Source organism: Dermacentor albipictus, chromosome 1 (assembly GCF_038994185.2).
Source record: "Dermacentor albipictus isolate Rhodes 1998 colony chromosome 1, USDA_Dalb.pri_finalv2, whole genome shotgun sequence".
Classification (NCBI taxonomy): domain Eukaryota; kingdom Metazoa; phylum Arthropoda; class Arachnida; order Ixodida; family Ixodidae; genus Dermacentor; species Dermacentor albipictus.
Genome location: NC_091821.1, coordinates 87,318,498 through 87,335,674, shown reverse-complemented (window position 1 = coordinate 87,335,674; position 17,177 = coordinate 87,318,498). Strand labels below are relative to the sequence as shown.

The 17,177-nt window shown below is 41.7% G+C and overlaps 1 protein-coding gene across 2 annotated transcripts in view; it reads right to left on the bottom strand.

Moving 5' to 3' along the window:
• INPP5E (Inositol-3-phosphate synthase) overlaps positions 1-17,177 on the bottom strand; it is a 57,762-nt gene that overhangs the window by 12,008 nt on the left and 28,577 nt on the right. Inside the window, exons 7-10 of one of the 2 annotated variants that reach the window (XM_065426536.1) lie at positions 16,282-16,386; positions 6,861-7,028; positions 1,308-1,420; positions 1,088-1,224 (exon numbers count right to left, since the gene is read on the bottom strand). In XM_065426536.1, the coding sequence (XP_065282608.1) occupies positions 1,088-1,224; positions 1,308-1,420; positions 6,861-7,028; positions 16,282-16,386 (523 nt within the window). The remainder of the gene's footprint in view (positions 1-1,087; positions 1,225-1,307; positions 1,421-6,860; positions 7,029-16,281; positions 16,387-17,177) is intronic. The other variant, XM_065426537.1, reaches the window with a different exon arrangement.

Below are 17,177 nucleotides of genomic sequence, written 5' to 3'. Positions count from 1 at the left end.
GCGTACGAGGGAATTTAAACTCGTTTTCAGCTCGCTTCGGCGAGCCCGAAGCAGCCGACGCGGCCGCTATGTCCACGTGATCCCTCCTAGCACGTCACGCCGACGGTGGCGCCAGCTTTTCCAGTGGTGGAGCTCGAGGCCAATAGCATTATTACCCTTCAATAACATGAAAGGAAGTGCCAATAAAATTAAAGGAATGGCAATACTCGGCAGTTACTTTTCCCAGAGCATGAATTTTCAATGAATGTTTACAAGAATTTCCAGGACAGTTCCATGGTTATGCAGAGATAAATTTCTGTTGCCTAAACATTATGATAGCATACGTGTCACATGAATGCTGCAGATATTTAGCTCCTGCTTCGAGTAATCAGATAAAATTGCACTCTAGTTTACCTTCAACATTGACATGTTAAAAAGTTTAATTGTGAGGTTTAACGTCCCAAAATTGCCCAGTGAGTTATGAGGGATGGCACAGTAGAGCACTCAAGGTTAATTTTGACCACTTGAGGTCGTTCAAGGTGCACCCAAAGCATGGTACGTGAGCAATTTTGCTTTCCACTCCTATTGAGTGCAGTCACCAGGGTCAGGAAAATAACTCACAACCTCATAACTGCTGTTGCAGTAAATAAATTCAGGACTATACAGAAATTGTTGAGGTCTGCTTATCTTTTTTTTTTTTCTGCTCGAAAAACACTTCGCACATAAGCAACAAGCATAAGAATCAGCACTATAATGGACATGTTTCAATGCTAATCTGACAAAGCCTAAATGGTATACTCATGTAAAAGGCCGACGAAACTTTTAAACACTGAGAATGAACTGAAGAAATAAAATTCAGTTATGCTTCTGAGATAGAAATATAGAATTAGAACGTAGTTTATTTTAAAAGATGTGGCACGTTAGTTTCTAGTAAAGGTCACAGAGTAAATGATGCATGAGCACTGCCCCCCCCCCACAGTCTGCTCACAGGTAAAGAGCTGCATGCAACACAAGCTTCCAAAGATGCATTTCAAGGGGAACTCTGCAACTGGCAGTCGAACAAGACCGTGTCATTATACCATGATGTTAATACAAAAGATGTCCTCACTTGTCTCTTCCGGGTCGAATCACAGTCTCATAAAGCCCATAGACTGGCCGGTGGTCAGAGGTTTGCATTACAGGAATTGAGTCGTAAAGAACACACTCTATGTGGCCTTTTCTCTTGCTTCTATAAAGTATTCGATCCTAAATGAAAATAATTTACTAGTGAAAAACAAGTCTGCTAATACCAATACCATGATACAAATATTACAAATAAAAGTAGTTACCGTATATGATGGCACCCTAAGCTTGACACCATCAAATTGACTTGAGCCAACTTCAAATTTGTAAGTAGGTCCAAATTTTATCTTCCCTTCTTGGAAGCCAAAGAACGCCTGACCTAATTATCAGGGAAGAAAGAGACATTTATTTATTTTTATTTACAAATACTGCTATCTCATTTTAGAGACATGCTGCAAACAACATTCTGACGAATGGAAACATACACACCAGGTGCATGTATTTTCTTTCTTCTTTCTTTCTTTTTTTTTCAAGCAGATGTTTAAGATCTTGTATGGAGTGTATAATGCACAGGCACCCAGAGGGGGCCGGGGGGGCCCCACCCCCCCTGAATTTAAACGGCATACCTACCCCACCCCCTCCCCGCCCTCTGCCACCACTCCTCACACACATTCCTAAAGCGCCGACAAATCAATCTATTCGGCAATCAACATTTTGCTGCCTTTTACAGTGAAAGCTACATGTGACTAACTTTCCGTAGTTTTTTCGGCATCCGTCAACAGAAAAAATCATCATGTGGGCCGATCATGTTAATAGTGCAGAAAGGGTCCAAGCTCAATGGCACATACCCCTGTGGGCTCGGGAACCTCTAACGTGCTTTCCGGGATGGACCCACGTATGGGAAGTGCTTAATGCTTGCTTCACCTCTGCTGTGAGTTGGCTTGGCATTGCACTACCGTCGGGATCGGTCCACGTACTATGGGGAGTGCTTAATGCCTGCTTCACCTCTGCCGTGGGTCGGCCCGGCATTGCACTACCGTCGGGATGGACACACATCTGGGGAGTGCTTAATGCCTGCTTCACCTTTGCCGCGGGTCGGCCCGGCATTGCACTACCTTCGGGATCAGCCCACGTTTGGGAGGTACTTAACGGCTGTTTCACCTCCGTCGGGGAGTCAGCCCGGTGTTGCACTATCTTCGGGAGCAGACTACGTATGGGGAATGCCTAACGCCTGCTTTACCTCGGCCCAGCATTGCACTACCTTTGGGATGGACCCACGTATGGGGAGTGCTTAACGCCTGCTTCACCTTTGCCGCGGGTCAACCTGGCATTGCACTACCTTCGGGATCAGCCCACGTTGGGGGGGTACTTAACTCCTGCTTCCCTTCCGCCGCAGGTCAGCCCGATATTGCACTGTCTTCAGTCCGACCCGCAGCGGAGGTGAAGCACTTTTCTTTTCATTTGAGAGCTTTGACTGTCGTCAGCTTTTACTGCCATTCCATCTTCACAGAGTGGAATGATTGTCAATTTTTTCACTCCTTTTGGATGGCGGTAGTTATCAGCATCTCCTGGGGTGTGAAGGTCAGTTTTCTCATCGATTCGGTGCCCGCGCGATTAACTCAAAATGGGTTCAGCTGTCACCATCTATTCAACAATCACGCGCATTGCTGTTGCTTCATTAGTTCAACCTTCTTTGTTTAGACTGATCCAGGGACCAGGAAACAGACTCGGTTCATAGTCAGCTGGTCTATATGCTCATGGAACGAGTTGGGGCTGGAGAAAACGCCAGCTGTGTTTAACTTTTCCTTTTGCTTCATTATTTCCTCTAGTGACAGCTCGCCCAACTTCAGAAGATACTCAGAACCATATACCCGCGATATGGGTTAGATAAGGTGAAAAATAAAATAACACAAAAAGCGTCCAATATCAGACCCTGCAATAACCGTTAAACCCGTAAGCAATCTGACTGTCACCCGTTACCTCCTCTGGGCTTTACCCTAATTGTACAGCACTTTTCGTGCAGAATTGGTAACTGGAAACAAGAGTTGCAAGGAGTTGAGAAATTAATCGATCTACTAAGGGAGAGAGCCAAGGCAAACAGCCAAACAGGAAGGAAAAGTGAAAATTAACAAATTTAACCGTTTGTGAAAATATTTATGGATGAACATCCTTTTATTTAAAAAGGAAGTTGAGAAAACGCCGCTGGAAGTGGAAAATAATTTCGTGTGTTTTGAATAACACTCCTACAGTTATCAGTCGAGCCACCTGACATAGCCACTTCTCTGCTGTGGTAATGTGGGTGTTTTTCTAACCTTCCACATTGGGTGCAGTACAGGCACGTATGCAGAATTTTTTTTTCGGGGAGGTGGGTACTTTACTAGTACATATGTGAATAATGCCCAGCATTTGCCATAAAGACGCGTAAAGCCGCAAAATAAAATAGAAATAACATGTATCTCACAGGTACATCTGTGAGATACACCTCCTCTTTACTTGGCAAACAAAGAACCACATCAAATGGACTCTCGCATGAAACATGCGCAGGAAGAACCTTGCCAAGAACAAGTTAACAAGCGAAAGTGCAAAATAAAGATTTCTAGCAGCGTTTTTTGAATTAGGTCAGGAAGAATTATAGAGAAATGCATATTTGCGGAATAATTACAGTTCTGTCGGATCCCACGTTTACTCCTCTACCATGTAGCAAAACCGACTCGAGTTGTTATTTGGGAAGTTGCGTAACGATGCGTGGTCACCAGTCCCGTACAACCATGTAGAGCGCAGGACGCTGCGGTTCTAGACGTACTGCGCCCACTGCGGAAGGTTAGAACCCCCTCTTCCCCCCATTTGCACAGCAGGGAAGTGGCTACGCCAAGCGGCTCAATTGATAACTGTAGAAGCGTCATTCAAACCACACGGAATTATTTTCCACTTCCAGCGGTGTTTTCTCTACTTCCTTTTCAATAAAAAGATGTTGATCCATAAATATTTTTGCAAACAATTTTCGCTTTTCCTCCCTATTTGGTTGTTGCCTTGGCTTTTTCCCTTAGTAGATCGCTTAATTTCTCATCTCCTTGCGACTCTTGTTTCCAGTTGCCGATTTTGCACGAAAAGTGCTGTACAATTAGGGAAAAGCCAGACGAGGTAACGGGTGACAGTCATTGCTTATGTGTTGAACGGTTATTGCAGGGTCTGATGATGGATGCTGTTTCGCAATATTTTTTTTCCACCTTATCTAACCCATATCACGGATATGTGGTTCCGAGGATCTGCCAGCGTCGCGGCGAGCCGTCACTCGAGGAAATAATGAAGCAAAAGAAAAGTTAAATGCACCTGGCATTTTCTCCGGTCACAACTCGTTCCACGAGCATACAGACCAACCGACTATGAACCGAATCCCTTTCCTGGCCCCTGGAACAGTCTAAACAAAGAGGGTTGAACGAACGAAGCAACAGAGAGGTGCGTAATTGTTGAATACATGGTGATATAAAAATTGTGTTGGGCATTATAAATAAAATAAAATATGGTAATTAAACTATAAACTACGCCCTGCCTGTTGCAATAGATGGTGACAAATGAATTCATCTTGAGTTAATAACGCAGGCACGGAATCGATGAGAAAACTGGCCTCCACACCGCAGGAGATAACTACCACCATCCAAAAGGAGTGAAAAAATTGACAACCATTCCACTCTTTGAAGATGGAATGGCAGCGAAAGCTGACGACAGTCAAAGCTCTCAAACGAAAAGCAAAGTGTTTGACCTCCGCTGTGGGTCGGCCTGAGAGAGAGAGAGAGAGAAAACTTTTATTTTCAAATCAACAAGATTCGAGTCCGGCGTCTTTTTAGTGGGTCTGGGCACTCGAAGCGGCTTCCTTGGCTCGCTGGGCGGCCCAGAGTTGTGCTGTCAAGTTGAAGATAGTGCAATACTGGGCCGACCCGCGGCGGAGGTGAAGCAGGCGTTAATCGTCTTCCATACGTGGGCCGCTCCCAAAGATATTGCAATACTGGGCCCACCCACGGCGGAGGTGAAGCAGGCATTAAGAACTACCCTTACGTAGGCGGATCCCGAAGATATTGCAATACTGGGCCCACCCGCGGCGAAGATAAAGCAGGCATTAAGAACTCCCCATACGTAGGCCGATCCCAAAGATATTGCAATACCGGGCCCACTCACAGCAGAGGTAAGCAGGCATTAAGAACTCCCCTTACATAGGCGGATCCCTAAGATATTGAAATACCGGGCCCACCCGCGGTGGAGGTGAAGCAGGCATTAAGGACTGCCCATACATAGGCGCATCCCGAATATATTGCAATACCGGGCCCACCCGCGGTGGAGGTGAAGCAGGCATTAAGAACTCCCCATACGTAGGCCGATCACGAAGATATTGCAATACCGGGCCCACCCACAGCGGAGGTGAAGCAGGCATTAAGTACTCACTATATGTAGACGGATCCCAAAAATTACGAAGGGCGCGTTATAGGTTCCAGAGTTCACAGGGGTATGTGCCATTGATCCTGGACCATTTTTGCACTATCACCAGGATCGGCCCACATGATGATTTTTTTGGTCAACAGACGCCAAAAAATACTCTGGAAGTTAGTCACACACTGCTTTCGCTGTAAAAGGCAGCAAAATGTTGACCGCCATGTAGATTGATTTGTCGACGCTTTAGGAATGTGTGTGAAGAGTGGTGCCTTGGGTGGATAGGGGGGGGGGGTGTCCCCCCGGGCCCCCCCTCTGGGTACGCGCCTGGCACAGTACGTCTAGAACCGCAGTGTCCTGCGCTCTACGCGATTGTACGGGACTCGTGACCACACATCGTTACGCACATTCCCAAATAACAACACGAGGCGGTTTTGGCACTTGGTATATATTTCTCTATAATTCTTTTACAGCTAATTCAAAAACGCTACTATAAATCTTAATTTTACACTTTCACTTGTTTTCTTGTTCTTGGTAGTGTTCTTCCTGCGCTTCTTACATGCACGAGTCTATTTGATGTAGTTCCTTGTTTTCCAAGTAAAAAAGAGGTGTATCTCACAGACATACCTGCGAGATACACCTTAATTCAACACTCTTTTGCGGGTTTACACGTCTTTGTGTCGAATGGTGGGCATTATTCACATTTGTACTAGTAAAGGTACCCCCCCCCCCCCAAAAAAAAATCCTAGGTACGTGCCTGATAATGCAGCTTGGTTAATTCAGGTGAATTACGTAGAGGTAGACATTCCTTGCACACTAAATCACAATGTCCAGGTAACTATATAAATATTCGCTAATTAACTTTTATAATTTCAGTTCATTCAAAACTGAAGCTGAGCATAGTGAAGCCATATGTCTGCTTAGCAGAAATTCTAAGACTAGTGCCACTTTCAAGATATCTCTCCCCATAATCTGCTAATACTAGATGCATTTGTGTTTCAAGTCAGATCGTCCCAAACTGCTTGAGGGACTCTTTTGGGGAAACTGTCAATAGGAAAGTCCATGCATTTTGTAGCAAACTTGAAGTATGGATATTTCAAAAGTGGTACTAGTTTAGGAATTTCTGTGAAACAGAAATGACTTTACACTACTGCTCTGCTACAATTTTGCAAGGACAACATGTGCTCTAAAGTGAAAAATTTTTAAGTTAATTACTGCATTTTTCTAAGTAGCTATTTGGACATTGTGACTTTTCATGCAGGCAATTGCCACATCTTCCAGAAATCCACCTGAAGAGGCAGAAGAGCACTACCTGTCACAGCTGATTTACTTCTAATTGGTTCGAACTAAACAGGAAAATGGGGTGGGTGGTACACAGAAGATATAAATATACAAACCATCCAGCATAGCACTTCTCAGCTGATCAAATTTCAGGAGGCTTTCATAGGTAGATTGCTTATCCTCATGGTGATCCTTCAGCAAACCAACAACAGTGGAGCGCTCATTCATAAGTCGAAAATTAAGGTCGCCACACCAAAATACATGGTCAAATCTTGCAGTCACATCTGCAACAAATAAGCCCAACATTTACACATCTTCTATAAAAAGCAGGAACTTGAAAAGTGGACGAAAAATGTGAGCATTTCAGCACAGTAAGAAAGGGCACTAGCTAACCCTAAAATAAAGCAAGTGCTAACAAGTAGCTAGGCTTCACCCATAGCATAGAATTATTTAGTTAGTTAGTTAGTTAGTTAGTTAGTTAGTTAGTTAGTTAGTTAGTTAGTTAGTTAGTTAATATTATTAATTGGTTCTATTTATTAAATTTATTAATTTTACTGCTAGGATATTCCTTTTATGGGCAGCTGGATTTATAACTATAAAACAGAAACTCCAACCACATTGTAACACTACTGTCATCAGCTTTATATAAAACTTTTACACCTGAGTCACATTTCCATTAGCCATGTCAGAAAACATTAACTAGAAGCTGTACTACCAAGGGCAAATAAGCATACAGAAAGAATCAACAAGCTTGATCTTTCAATTCATAACTTGCATCTCACTGCACAATTTTTACAACAAAAAACACATGGAAAGCATGAAGTGTTCAGCATTGGTTATTACAGGGTATAATGTCTTGCTCAAGAAAAAAGCCTTGACACAACAGCCAAACTTCTATACAATGATTCCCAATTTAATGAAGTTTGTGATGTAACAACTTTTTCATCCATATTGCCGATATTCAGAAATGTGAATATTTTTATAATCATGCAACAGAATTGTAACAAAGCCTTCTACACTGTATCTGTATATAAAGTGTTGCAGCTAACTTGTGCCAAGCCTTAAAAAAAAAAAGAAAGCAAATGCGCACTATGTGAAAGCAACCGATGCTACAGTGGTGACAGTCCTCGAGTGAATCAGACTATCTTTTTGTGATAAAACTAATAATTCACTAATTAAAGAAAAACAAAATTGTTGACATTTAAAATATTTATTTAAAAGCAAAATCTTCAATAGACAAGCTGTAGAGCATATCGAGAAGTGTCTGATTTCTTTTCATAAAGGTAGCTGATGTGAATTTAGTTTTTCCAAGCTCCAAGAAAAGTGCACTAGATCTGAACAAATATCATGTGAAGTATGTCTGTGCAGCAATGTTACTGCCCACAAACATGGTTTCAATGAATCATCACTCATCAACGCAACATTATGTATGAACAAAGTTGTAAGCAATGATGAATGATTGAACAGAATGATTTTAACCACTAATTTTGCCGAGATAACTTGCCTGGTGAAGTGATGCAGTCATGAGATGGAGATAAAATGTGCATAGCAACTCTTCATTTTGAACCCTGACAAACTGCAGAGAGGGTGATGAGGTCGTAGCAACTGGTGGTGATGCATCAGATAAGACAGTCCTAGTCATCACCTCCGAAATGTTATAGCTTACAGCCTATTCAAAGTTCCCTATGTGCATAACACAGATCATTAATTTTGAACTTGTCCGAGGGCAGTAATATCACTGCACGCAAGCAGCTAGTCACGTCGTACTTCAGATCTCGCACGCTTTCAAAGGACCTTGGGAAAATTTAACCCACAAGTATCTTTATGGAAACAAACTATTTGATGTTTCGCTGTATCGTCCAGAACTTCTTTTTTAAAAGTTTTGTTTTCAAATAGATACATTGAAATTAGCTCATTAATGTTTGTTAAATTAGTCAATTAGCTCACAGCAAGAATACCCTGAGCTGCTCAAGAGGATAATGAACAATAATGAGTCAGTTGCACTCGCATACGGTGCCTCCACTTTTTTTAAGGTGTGGCACAAGTTAGCTGAAATATCCTTTATAGCATTCATCAGCAGGCTCGTGAGAGGGAAAGGAACAGCAGCCAAAAAAATAACCTCTCCAAAGTGTGTTCATGAATAAAATTTAAGACAACATCAAGGTAGCAAGCGCAATATACTGTTAAATTACGTTAAGGCATGCAGTGGGTGAATACAATTCATGCTTAAAGGGCCCCTAACCAGGCTGCACAGAAAAGTTTGGTCATATGCTGGAAGTGGTTACGTGCCCTTTAGGGAGCATTCTACCACAATAATTTTTCAAATTGGTTTATTAATAGCCGAGATAAAAATATTTTAGTGTCACGAACCCATGATTTCAGGAGGTGAGCGTCACTGCCAACACAGACACATTCTCCACTTGCCGCCGTCTAGCCTCTGCAAGCGAAACCCTGCATTCTCCTATACCAAAGCTGGAGGATTGCTTGATGCATACGTCACAGGGCCAGCCTTCTTTTTTTCCCCCTCCTCACTTTTTTGCTGTGCGGCACACTTCCGCTGATGGCCTCTCATGCAAGCTGTTGCATTTGTGTCGTTTCGTGCCGCGCACAATTTTTGCGCACTGTGCACGAGAACGCCTGACTAGCAGTATAAGACAGTGCTACATGAACACTGAGGCAGACACAAGCGGATCATACAGCATGATTGCATGCTGGAACACAGTAGAAAATGAATGCTTCACTATCTGTACACGCGACTGCACAACATGGGAACAACCAGCCAAAACAAAATTACATCTCTCTTGCTACCGTATGAAGTAAAACTAAGACACGCAGACACTCAGTTTGTAGGTTTTATTTCTCTAAACTTTAATCCATCTACTGAAGCAAGAGATTAAACAAATAACTGCTGTTGCCTTGAAATAATTCTCAAAGTCACATGCCGCTTTGAGTGACATCAGAGCACTGCCATGTACGCAGGCGCACTTGTGTGATATACGTCGACTCTATGGTTGGGAGCGCGGCATTCACGAGGACAAGGGTGAACTGTGTTCATTTTGAAATTTAAGCTCCTTTCAAGGTGCGCAGGGATGTAATACTTGGCAGACACAATCATTAGCGCACATTGTATGCGCTGCGCTTGTCAGCTAAAAATGGCCAGACCTGGCGAGGGGCCCTTTAAGGGAGACATGCAAGCAGTTTTCAGTGCGAATGGATGAGAGATTTTATGCACTGAAATTTACAACTGCATCTAGCTGTATTCGTATGGTTTAAAAGCCCACTTAACAATAATTATAATCTATAGTCACTGTATGGCGCATAACTTGGCATATGCCAAGGAAGCCGTAGTATCTACCACAGCACAGCCAGTTTCCAGCTTACAACACATACAGCAGTCATTGGTGCAAGACGGTGTCTGTAATATCTTCAAAAATTATTAGCTGTCATCAAATTTCACTGTGGAACTGCTGTACTCTCATGTCACACAACTGCATGCACATGTGTTGTTTCGGAAGGAGCAGATTTATGGACAAGTTCTGAAAGTTTCACAATGCTCACGGCACAACACACAAAGCGGACAAATACAGGACTGTAATACTTTCAGTATATGCAGCGTCAGCTAGCCTAGTGCTCTTAATCAGTCATATGTCACAGTCACATACTCGCATACACATACAGTCACATACATCACAGTCACATCAGTCGCATACTTCATAGGGTACGGCAGCTGGCCGCAGGGGCACATGGATAACCCTTTTGCATTCATCGTGCAGATAGCCGCAACCCTGCTGCTGATAGCCGCAGGTCATAGCCCCAATGAAACACCAAGCCTCCAGATGGACAACACGCAGGCTGCGCATCCGCTTCCGGACCGCTACACCACCCAGCCAGTCCCGCTGGCATTGCACAGCAATAGGCCGCACTATCGGCATACTTCTTCAACCATCCTGAGCGCCAGTCCAGGGTTCAACTCGACGTTGGTGGTGCATCGATCGCTTCGTGCTATAAGAAGGGGCGACACATTTCCGCGGGCCATAGGGCACGGCAGCTGGCCGCAGGGGCACATGGATAACCCTTTTGTATTCATCGTGCAGGTAAGAAAGCACTTTAAAGATTGCATGCACTGGAACGAGCTCTGTTTAGTTGTGCTGCCGTGCCCTGGGCTGCTGTGTGAACTGATCTTTGACATAGTGGATCTCATCAAATTATTGCTACTAGCTGGAGATATCGAAACAAACCCAGGTCCTGATACACCCGATATTTCGCGGCAACTACAACAAATCCTGAAGGATTTAAAAGAAATTAAGGAACAGCGTTTAACCGCAATAGACAAGAAACTAGAGCAACTTACAACTCTAGACAAAAAGATTTCGTCTTGCGCGGAGAAGGTAACTAAACTAGAGAAAGTCATTTCAACGCTGGAACTAAGACTAGACGACCTTGAAAACCGCTCCAGACGATCCAATCTAATTGTGTATGATGTGCCAGAAGAGGAAAAGGAAAATGAAGACACATTACAACTTACAGTAAATGAAAAAATTGTCAAAAATGTCCTGAAACTCCAAGCTGTAAGTACTGAACGTATTCATAGATTAGGCAGGCCGGATATTACTAAAACAAGACCAATAATTTTTAAACTTCTCGACTTTAGAGACAAAACTAAAATCTTGAGAAACTGTTTCAAGCTAAAGGGGTCAAGTTTTCCTACCTCCGAAGATTTTTCGCCTCGCGTACGAGACTTAAGAAGGAAGTTATGGAATTCTGCCAAACCAAGGAAAGAATCCGGAGATAAAATTAATCTAATTTATGACAAAATACAAATCAATGGCGAAATGTTTTACTGGGACGAAGAAAATAATAATATAGCTCTTTTGAAAGCAGGTTCCGTTAATCCTGATCCAAAAAACCAGCAACATGGCCCTCGAAGCCTACGTTCACGCCGAACTTGATATCCGACTTATCCTTCTTGAACATAAATGCCCGTAGCATATTAAAAAAAACGGATTCCCTTGAAGCCTTGATTCTTGCATATGAACCTGACTTTCTAACACTAACAGAAACCTGGCTAACAGCTGATATTAAAGATGTTGAGATAGCCCCTGCCAACTACGCTATCATCCGGAAAGACCGGACAACACGAGGCGGTGGCGTGGCCATTCTAGTAAAAAAAGAAATCCCGTTTTTAATGTTACCGGATGTTGTGGGCGTTGAGGCCATCTTTTGTAAACTGCGCTTCGCATCTTATACTGTTGTCATAGGCTGCGTCTATTGCAGTCCTTCTTCCGGCCTCGACAATGTGCGCCGATTGCATGAATATACTGAGCAATATGCATCAGGGTCCAGATTAATAATCGCAGGTGATTTTAACATTCCTGAAGTGAATTGGCAAACAATGCAGCATCATTCACCCTGTGTGGATGTGTTACTTGACTTTATGTTATCGTTCAACCTTACAAAAATTGTAACTGAACCTACACGTGTACAGGGATCCAGCTGTTCCATACTAGATCTAATATTCCTCAGAAATCACTTCATAAATGACGAAACAAGATTAAGCTTACTAGATGGTATTTCGGATCACAAAATTACCCATTGCACTATACCCCTTTATGACAGAGTTACCCCTCAGCAAATCATTGCTTACCCCGACTATAGTAAAGCTAACGACACTAGTATACTTGATTACCTGATTAATGAATACCACACGTTTTTGCAACTTTCCCATAACAGCACTACAGACATCGATACATTGTGGCTCGCATTTTCCGTCATTATATCTCATTGTAAAACCAATTACATAAAAACTAAAAAAAAGAAACTTACTAGGCATAATCCATGGATAACGCGTGACGTTATACATGCGAAACGTAAAGTACACTGAATGCGAAAATTGCTGAAAACTAACCCATTAAGATTTACGCATGAAAATCTCAGCGCAGCTATCCAACTTATGAAATCAAAAATTAAGACAGCCAAACAGTTCTACTTTACTAATACACTCACACACTTTTTGAAAACTGCTCCCACAAAGTTCTGGGGCTACATTAACCAAAAGAATCGCAACAACAACGAAGCCTCAAATGAAGATAACAGGAACTCTGCTAACTTGCTTAACGACTACTTCTGCTCCGTTTTCACTGAGGACAACGGCACACTACCACAAGCAGGCTTCTCTAGAAATAAGCCACTAGAGCCACTCACATTAACCGAAACAGGCATACTTAACCTACTGCTTAACTTAGACCCAAAGAAATCACCAGGACCTGATAATATTCCAAATGCATTCCTTTGCAGATATGCTGAGTGGATGGCCAAGTACTTATTAATAATTTTATTATCAATAATAACAGCTAAAGTGAAACCAATTCACAAATCGGGAAGTAAAACAGAACCCGCTAACTACAGACCAATCTCACTAACATGCACTGTTTGTAAACTACTAGAGCACATTATCTTAAAGCACATAACCAAACACATTGAACAGGAAGAAATACTAACGGATTGTCAGCATGGTTTTCGCACAGGAGTTTCCACAGTCACACAACTAATTGAGCTTGTCCACGATGTATCGTTAAGTATTGACCAACAGAAACAAATCGATCTAATCTTTCTAGATTTTTCAAAAGCTTTCGATCGCGTAACACATAAGAAATTAATTTATAAACTCAAACCTACCTTGGGAAAGGGCCCTATTCTGAACTGGATCAAAGACTACCTTACTAACCGCACTCAATTTGTAGAAGTTAACCAGCAATATTCCATGAAATCTAGCGTGAGATCTGGAGTTCCACAAGGAAGTGTTCTGGCTCCAGTTTTATTTCTCATATACATTAATGATCTGCCTTCTAATATTCCAGTCAATGTTAGACTTTTTGCTGACGATTGTGTTCTGTATCAGGTAATCAATTCTCATAATGATCATGTGGCCTTGAACGACGCTTTGTCACTTGTGTACAAATGGTGTAACGAATGGCAAATGACTTTAAATATTAAAACATCTGCTATTTTATCAATTACTAGAAAAAAGCTCACATCAGAATTTAACTACACTATAAATAACGCCACACTTAACAAAGTGAAGGAGTACAAGTACCTTGGCTTAACATTAACACACGATTTCAGATGGGAGCGCCATGTCAACAACGTTACCTCGACCGCACAAAAAAAAATTGTTTTTCCTAAACAGACGCCTTAGACTAGCACCCCCAAACACAAAACTACTAGCATATAACACATATGTCAGATCTGTATTAGAGTATGCTAACGTTGTTTGGTTTCCTTTCACCAAAGAACTCATTAACAAACTAGAAGCAATTCAAAGGAAGGCACTCAGATATATTTACAACAAACATAGGTTAACAGACTCACCCACAGAATTGCTAAAACAGGCCGGTATACTGACCTTATAAAAACGAGCCAAGCTTGCACGATTAAAATTTATGTATCAACTTATTTATAATGAATTGAAAATAGACAGTTCCAAATACTTAAACACGACTCACCCGACATAAACATTCACTATCATTAAACGAACACCCATTTCATACAGAAAGCCATAAGCATTCGTTTTTCCCTTTAATGATATGTGAATGGAATAAGCTGGTCCCTAATATTACAGACAGCCCATCGTTAACTACTTTTTTGACATTAGCCGAAAATGAATTGCGTGCTTCACAATTATGATGTACCTGTGTCACCATCTATTTTTGTGCCATTTTATTTCATTAGATTGTGTACATAATCACAATTTCTTTAACAACACCTTAAACGTACCTTATGGATTACTACCTCTTGTGCATACCTCACTTTTATAACTTGTATTACTTGCCATTACTGAGTACTATTGTTTATTTATGCAAATTGCTTACTTCTTTTCCTGTTGTAATTATTGCTTACCACCATTGATATTTGACAGACTACCTCATTACTCCTTGTTACTCTTAAATTTAATGCTACGTATTATTGTATAATTTATGCCTATCATTTTGTTCACCTTTGTAAATTTTCTACCTTTGATTACCTGTTGCTTTTTTTTTATTAACATTATTACAGTGTATAACATTACTTTGCTGCCTACTACATTGTCTGCCTCTGCTAACTGCATGTCTAATATGTCTAATCTTATTATTGCACTAATTATTGTTGCACTGCAAGATAACTATGTATGCCCTCCCTGTTATGATCCCTGATGGGATCGACAGTATGAATAAATAAATAAATAAAATAATATATGTAATGCTTCTGGAAGAAAGCACAATGGTCTTGTATTATAGAGGTTCTTAAAAAATTACATGATATAAAGTTAAACCTCGATATAACAAAGTAGGTAAAATCAGCAATTTACTTCGTTATATCGAAATTCGACCTTTTATGCCTATATACAGTCGCGGATCAATTTTTCTTACAGGGAAAGAGGCTGCAAAATTTTCCGAATTATTGAGCGATGAAGAAAAGCGAATTTGAATGAGAAAACGCTTCATTTAGTTGAATTTGGGAGTCAGCAACGAATGATACGGTCTCATGCCATGCCGACGATACCTTCACATAGGCAGTACGAATTAAGCGAAGCCAACCACGCTTTTGCGTGCACTCCGCCTTTGCGGCTGATAGCGTCGCCCGCACTGAGACGATGCTATCATGAAAAGCCCCGACAATGGGTAGCGAATGCTTCGTCTGCCTCTCGCTCCAACGGGCTACCGAAACTAGAGATTACACAACCTTCGATACTAATCGCGCAGAAAGACAGCTTACACGATGCCACACTGTCTCGGCACGCCCACTCTTTGCACATGCGGCAGATTACCTCTAAAGCAGGGTGCACGGATGCGTATGCACTCAGCCGCGCTTACAGCCATGTGCAGCCACGGCCGAGTCGCGCGCCAGAAATCAGAAATCGCAACGCGCTTGATCGTTACCACGAGCTCGCTCCACTCCCTCTTTCCGTTTGCTCGTGAGGGGAAGCGATACTCGTGAGTGAAGCCATTGTCTTTCTCACACCCGCACACTTTCACTCACACCTAAAGCACAATGTACGCTGGGTGCAAGATGATCTTATCGCACTTGGACTTTATACGGAACATGATGCAGCTTCGGTGGTCCCAGGAGGTGATTTGAGAAGTGTGTTTGCAAGCAGCCGCTTGTAATTCAATCCTTTGACCATCTGTGTATGCGGGAGTTTCTATTTATTGTCTCGGCGTTCCTTTGTAGTGCAAGAGAAATTTCGTTATATTGAAATCGCATACAAACACACAGTAACAACAAACCAACAGTAAACTACGAACTAGATTGTGGTAAAATTTGATTTAGAAAACATCATTTGCCTGCCATTGGCCAACAGGACTCCTTTTGAGACATAAAATATTGCTAAAAGAAACTCTCAATTTAATAAATCTGTAGGCTAAAAAGACAACTTTGATATGCAAAGTATAACCGTTCATTTAGCAGCTATTACAACATTCACATTTAGCAGTTTTGTTACAAAGTTCTTCACGGCAGGGGCATGGCACTTACGTCATCACATACATGAGACAGACCGACCTTTGCTTTGGTACTGCAACTTAAGTTGAGCTTGCTTTGGTAAGTCGATCTGATGACAGATTTTTTCATAATCCTGGATGCGTTCCTTGACTCTTTTTTCATGAGCTAAAAAGAAATAGAATTTTTTAAAAAATGAACATTAGCGTGCTTAAATGTAATACAGTGAAACTCTAAAGGAGCACAGATACAAAATTTTTTGTCTGTATTTTTAGCAGTGATAAGTGGCTATTGACCAGTACAAAATCTCATTTGCTCCAACATTCTATGGGTGATTAATCACATCATCTGTTATTAAAGGAGCATGGGCACAAAAATTCTAACTTGAAATAACTGGTAGATTACACTGCTGCAAGCTCATAGGTATCATCTGTAAAGTATCAATAGCAAATGCAGCTTAGAATGGATATTAATTTAATTTCGAATTTTGTGCAAGCGACGAACTGGGAAGTGCAGCACCTATGGATGTAATCATTAGCGTAAATCCTGTTTGTAAACAATGTTACATCAAGAGTTTCAGCGATTGATTTTGGTGACATGCGACATCAGTGGCTTGTCTTGCCATTTGGAAGACGTTCCAGCATTGTTGGCATTGGGTGTGTTGTAGTGACAGCCCACAAGACGTATGTATGTACGCACACAAAGTGTATGCACAAACTTCTTGCCATTTATGCACTACCAGGTTACCGGTGCTGTGGCCTACAGTAGCAAAGCTGGTATGACATCTTGTGACGATTTGTCCAACTACAATTAATTCGAACCTTTTTTTTTTTGTCGTGCCAGTATTATTGTTGAAGGGAATTATCAAAAAAGTACTGCACGTTAACAATCATGTGGCTACCATTGCTTTACACCAACAGGCAGGTAGAATTTGTAAGTTGCTGCATTAGTTTTGCATA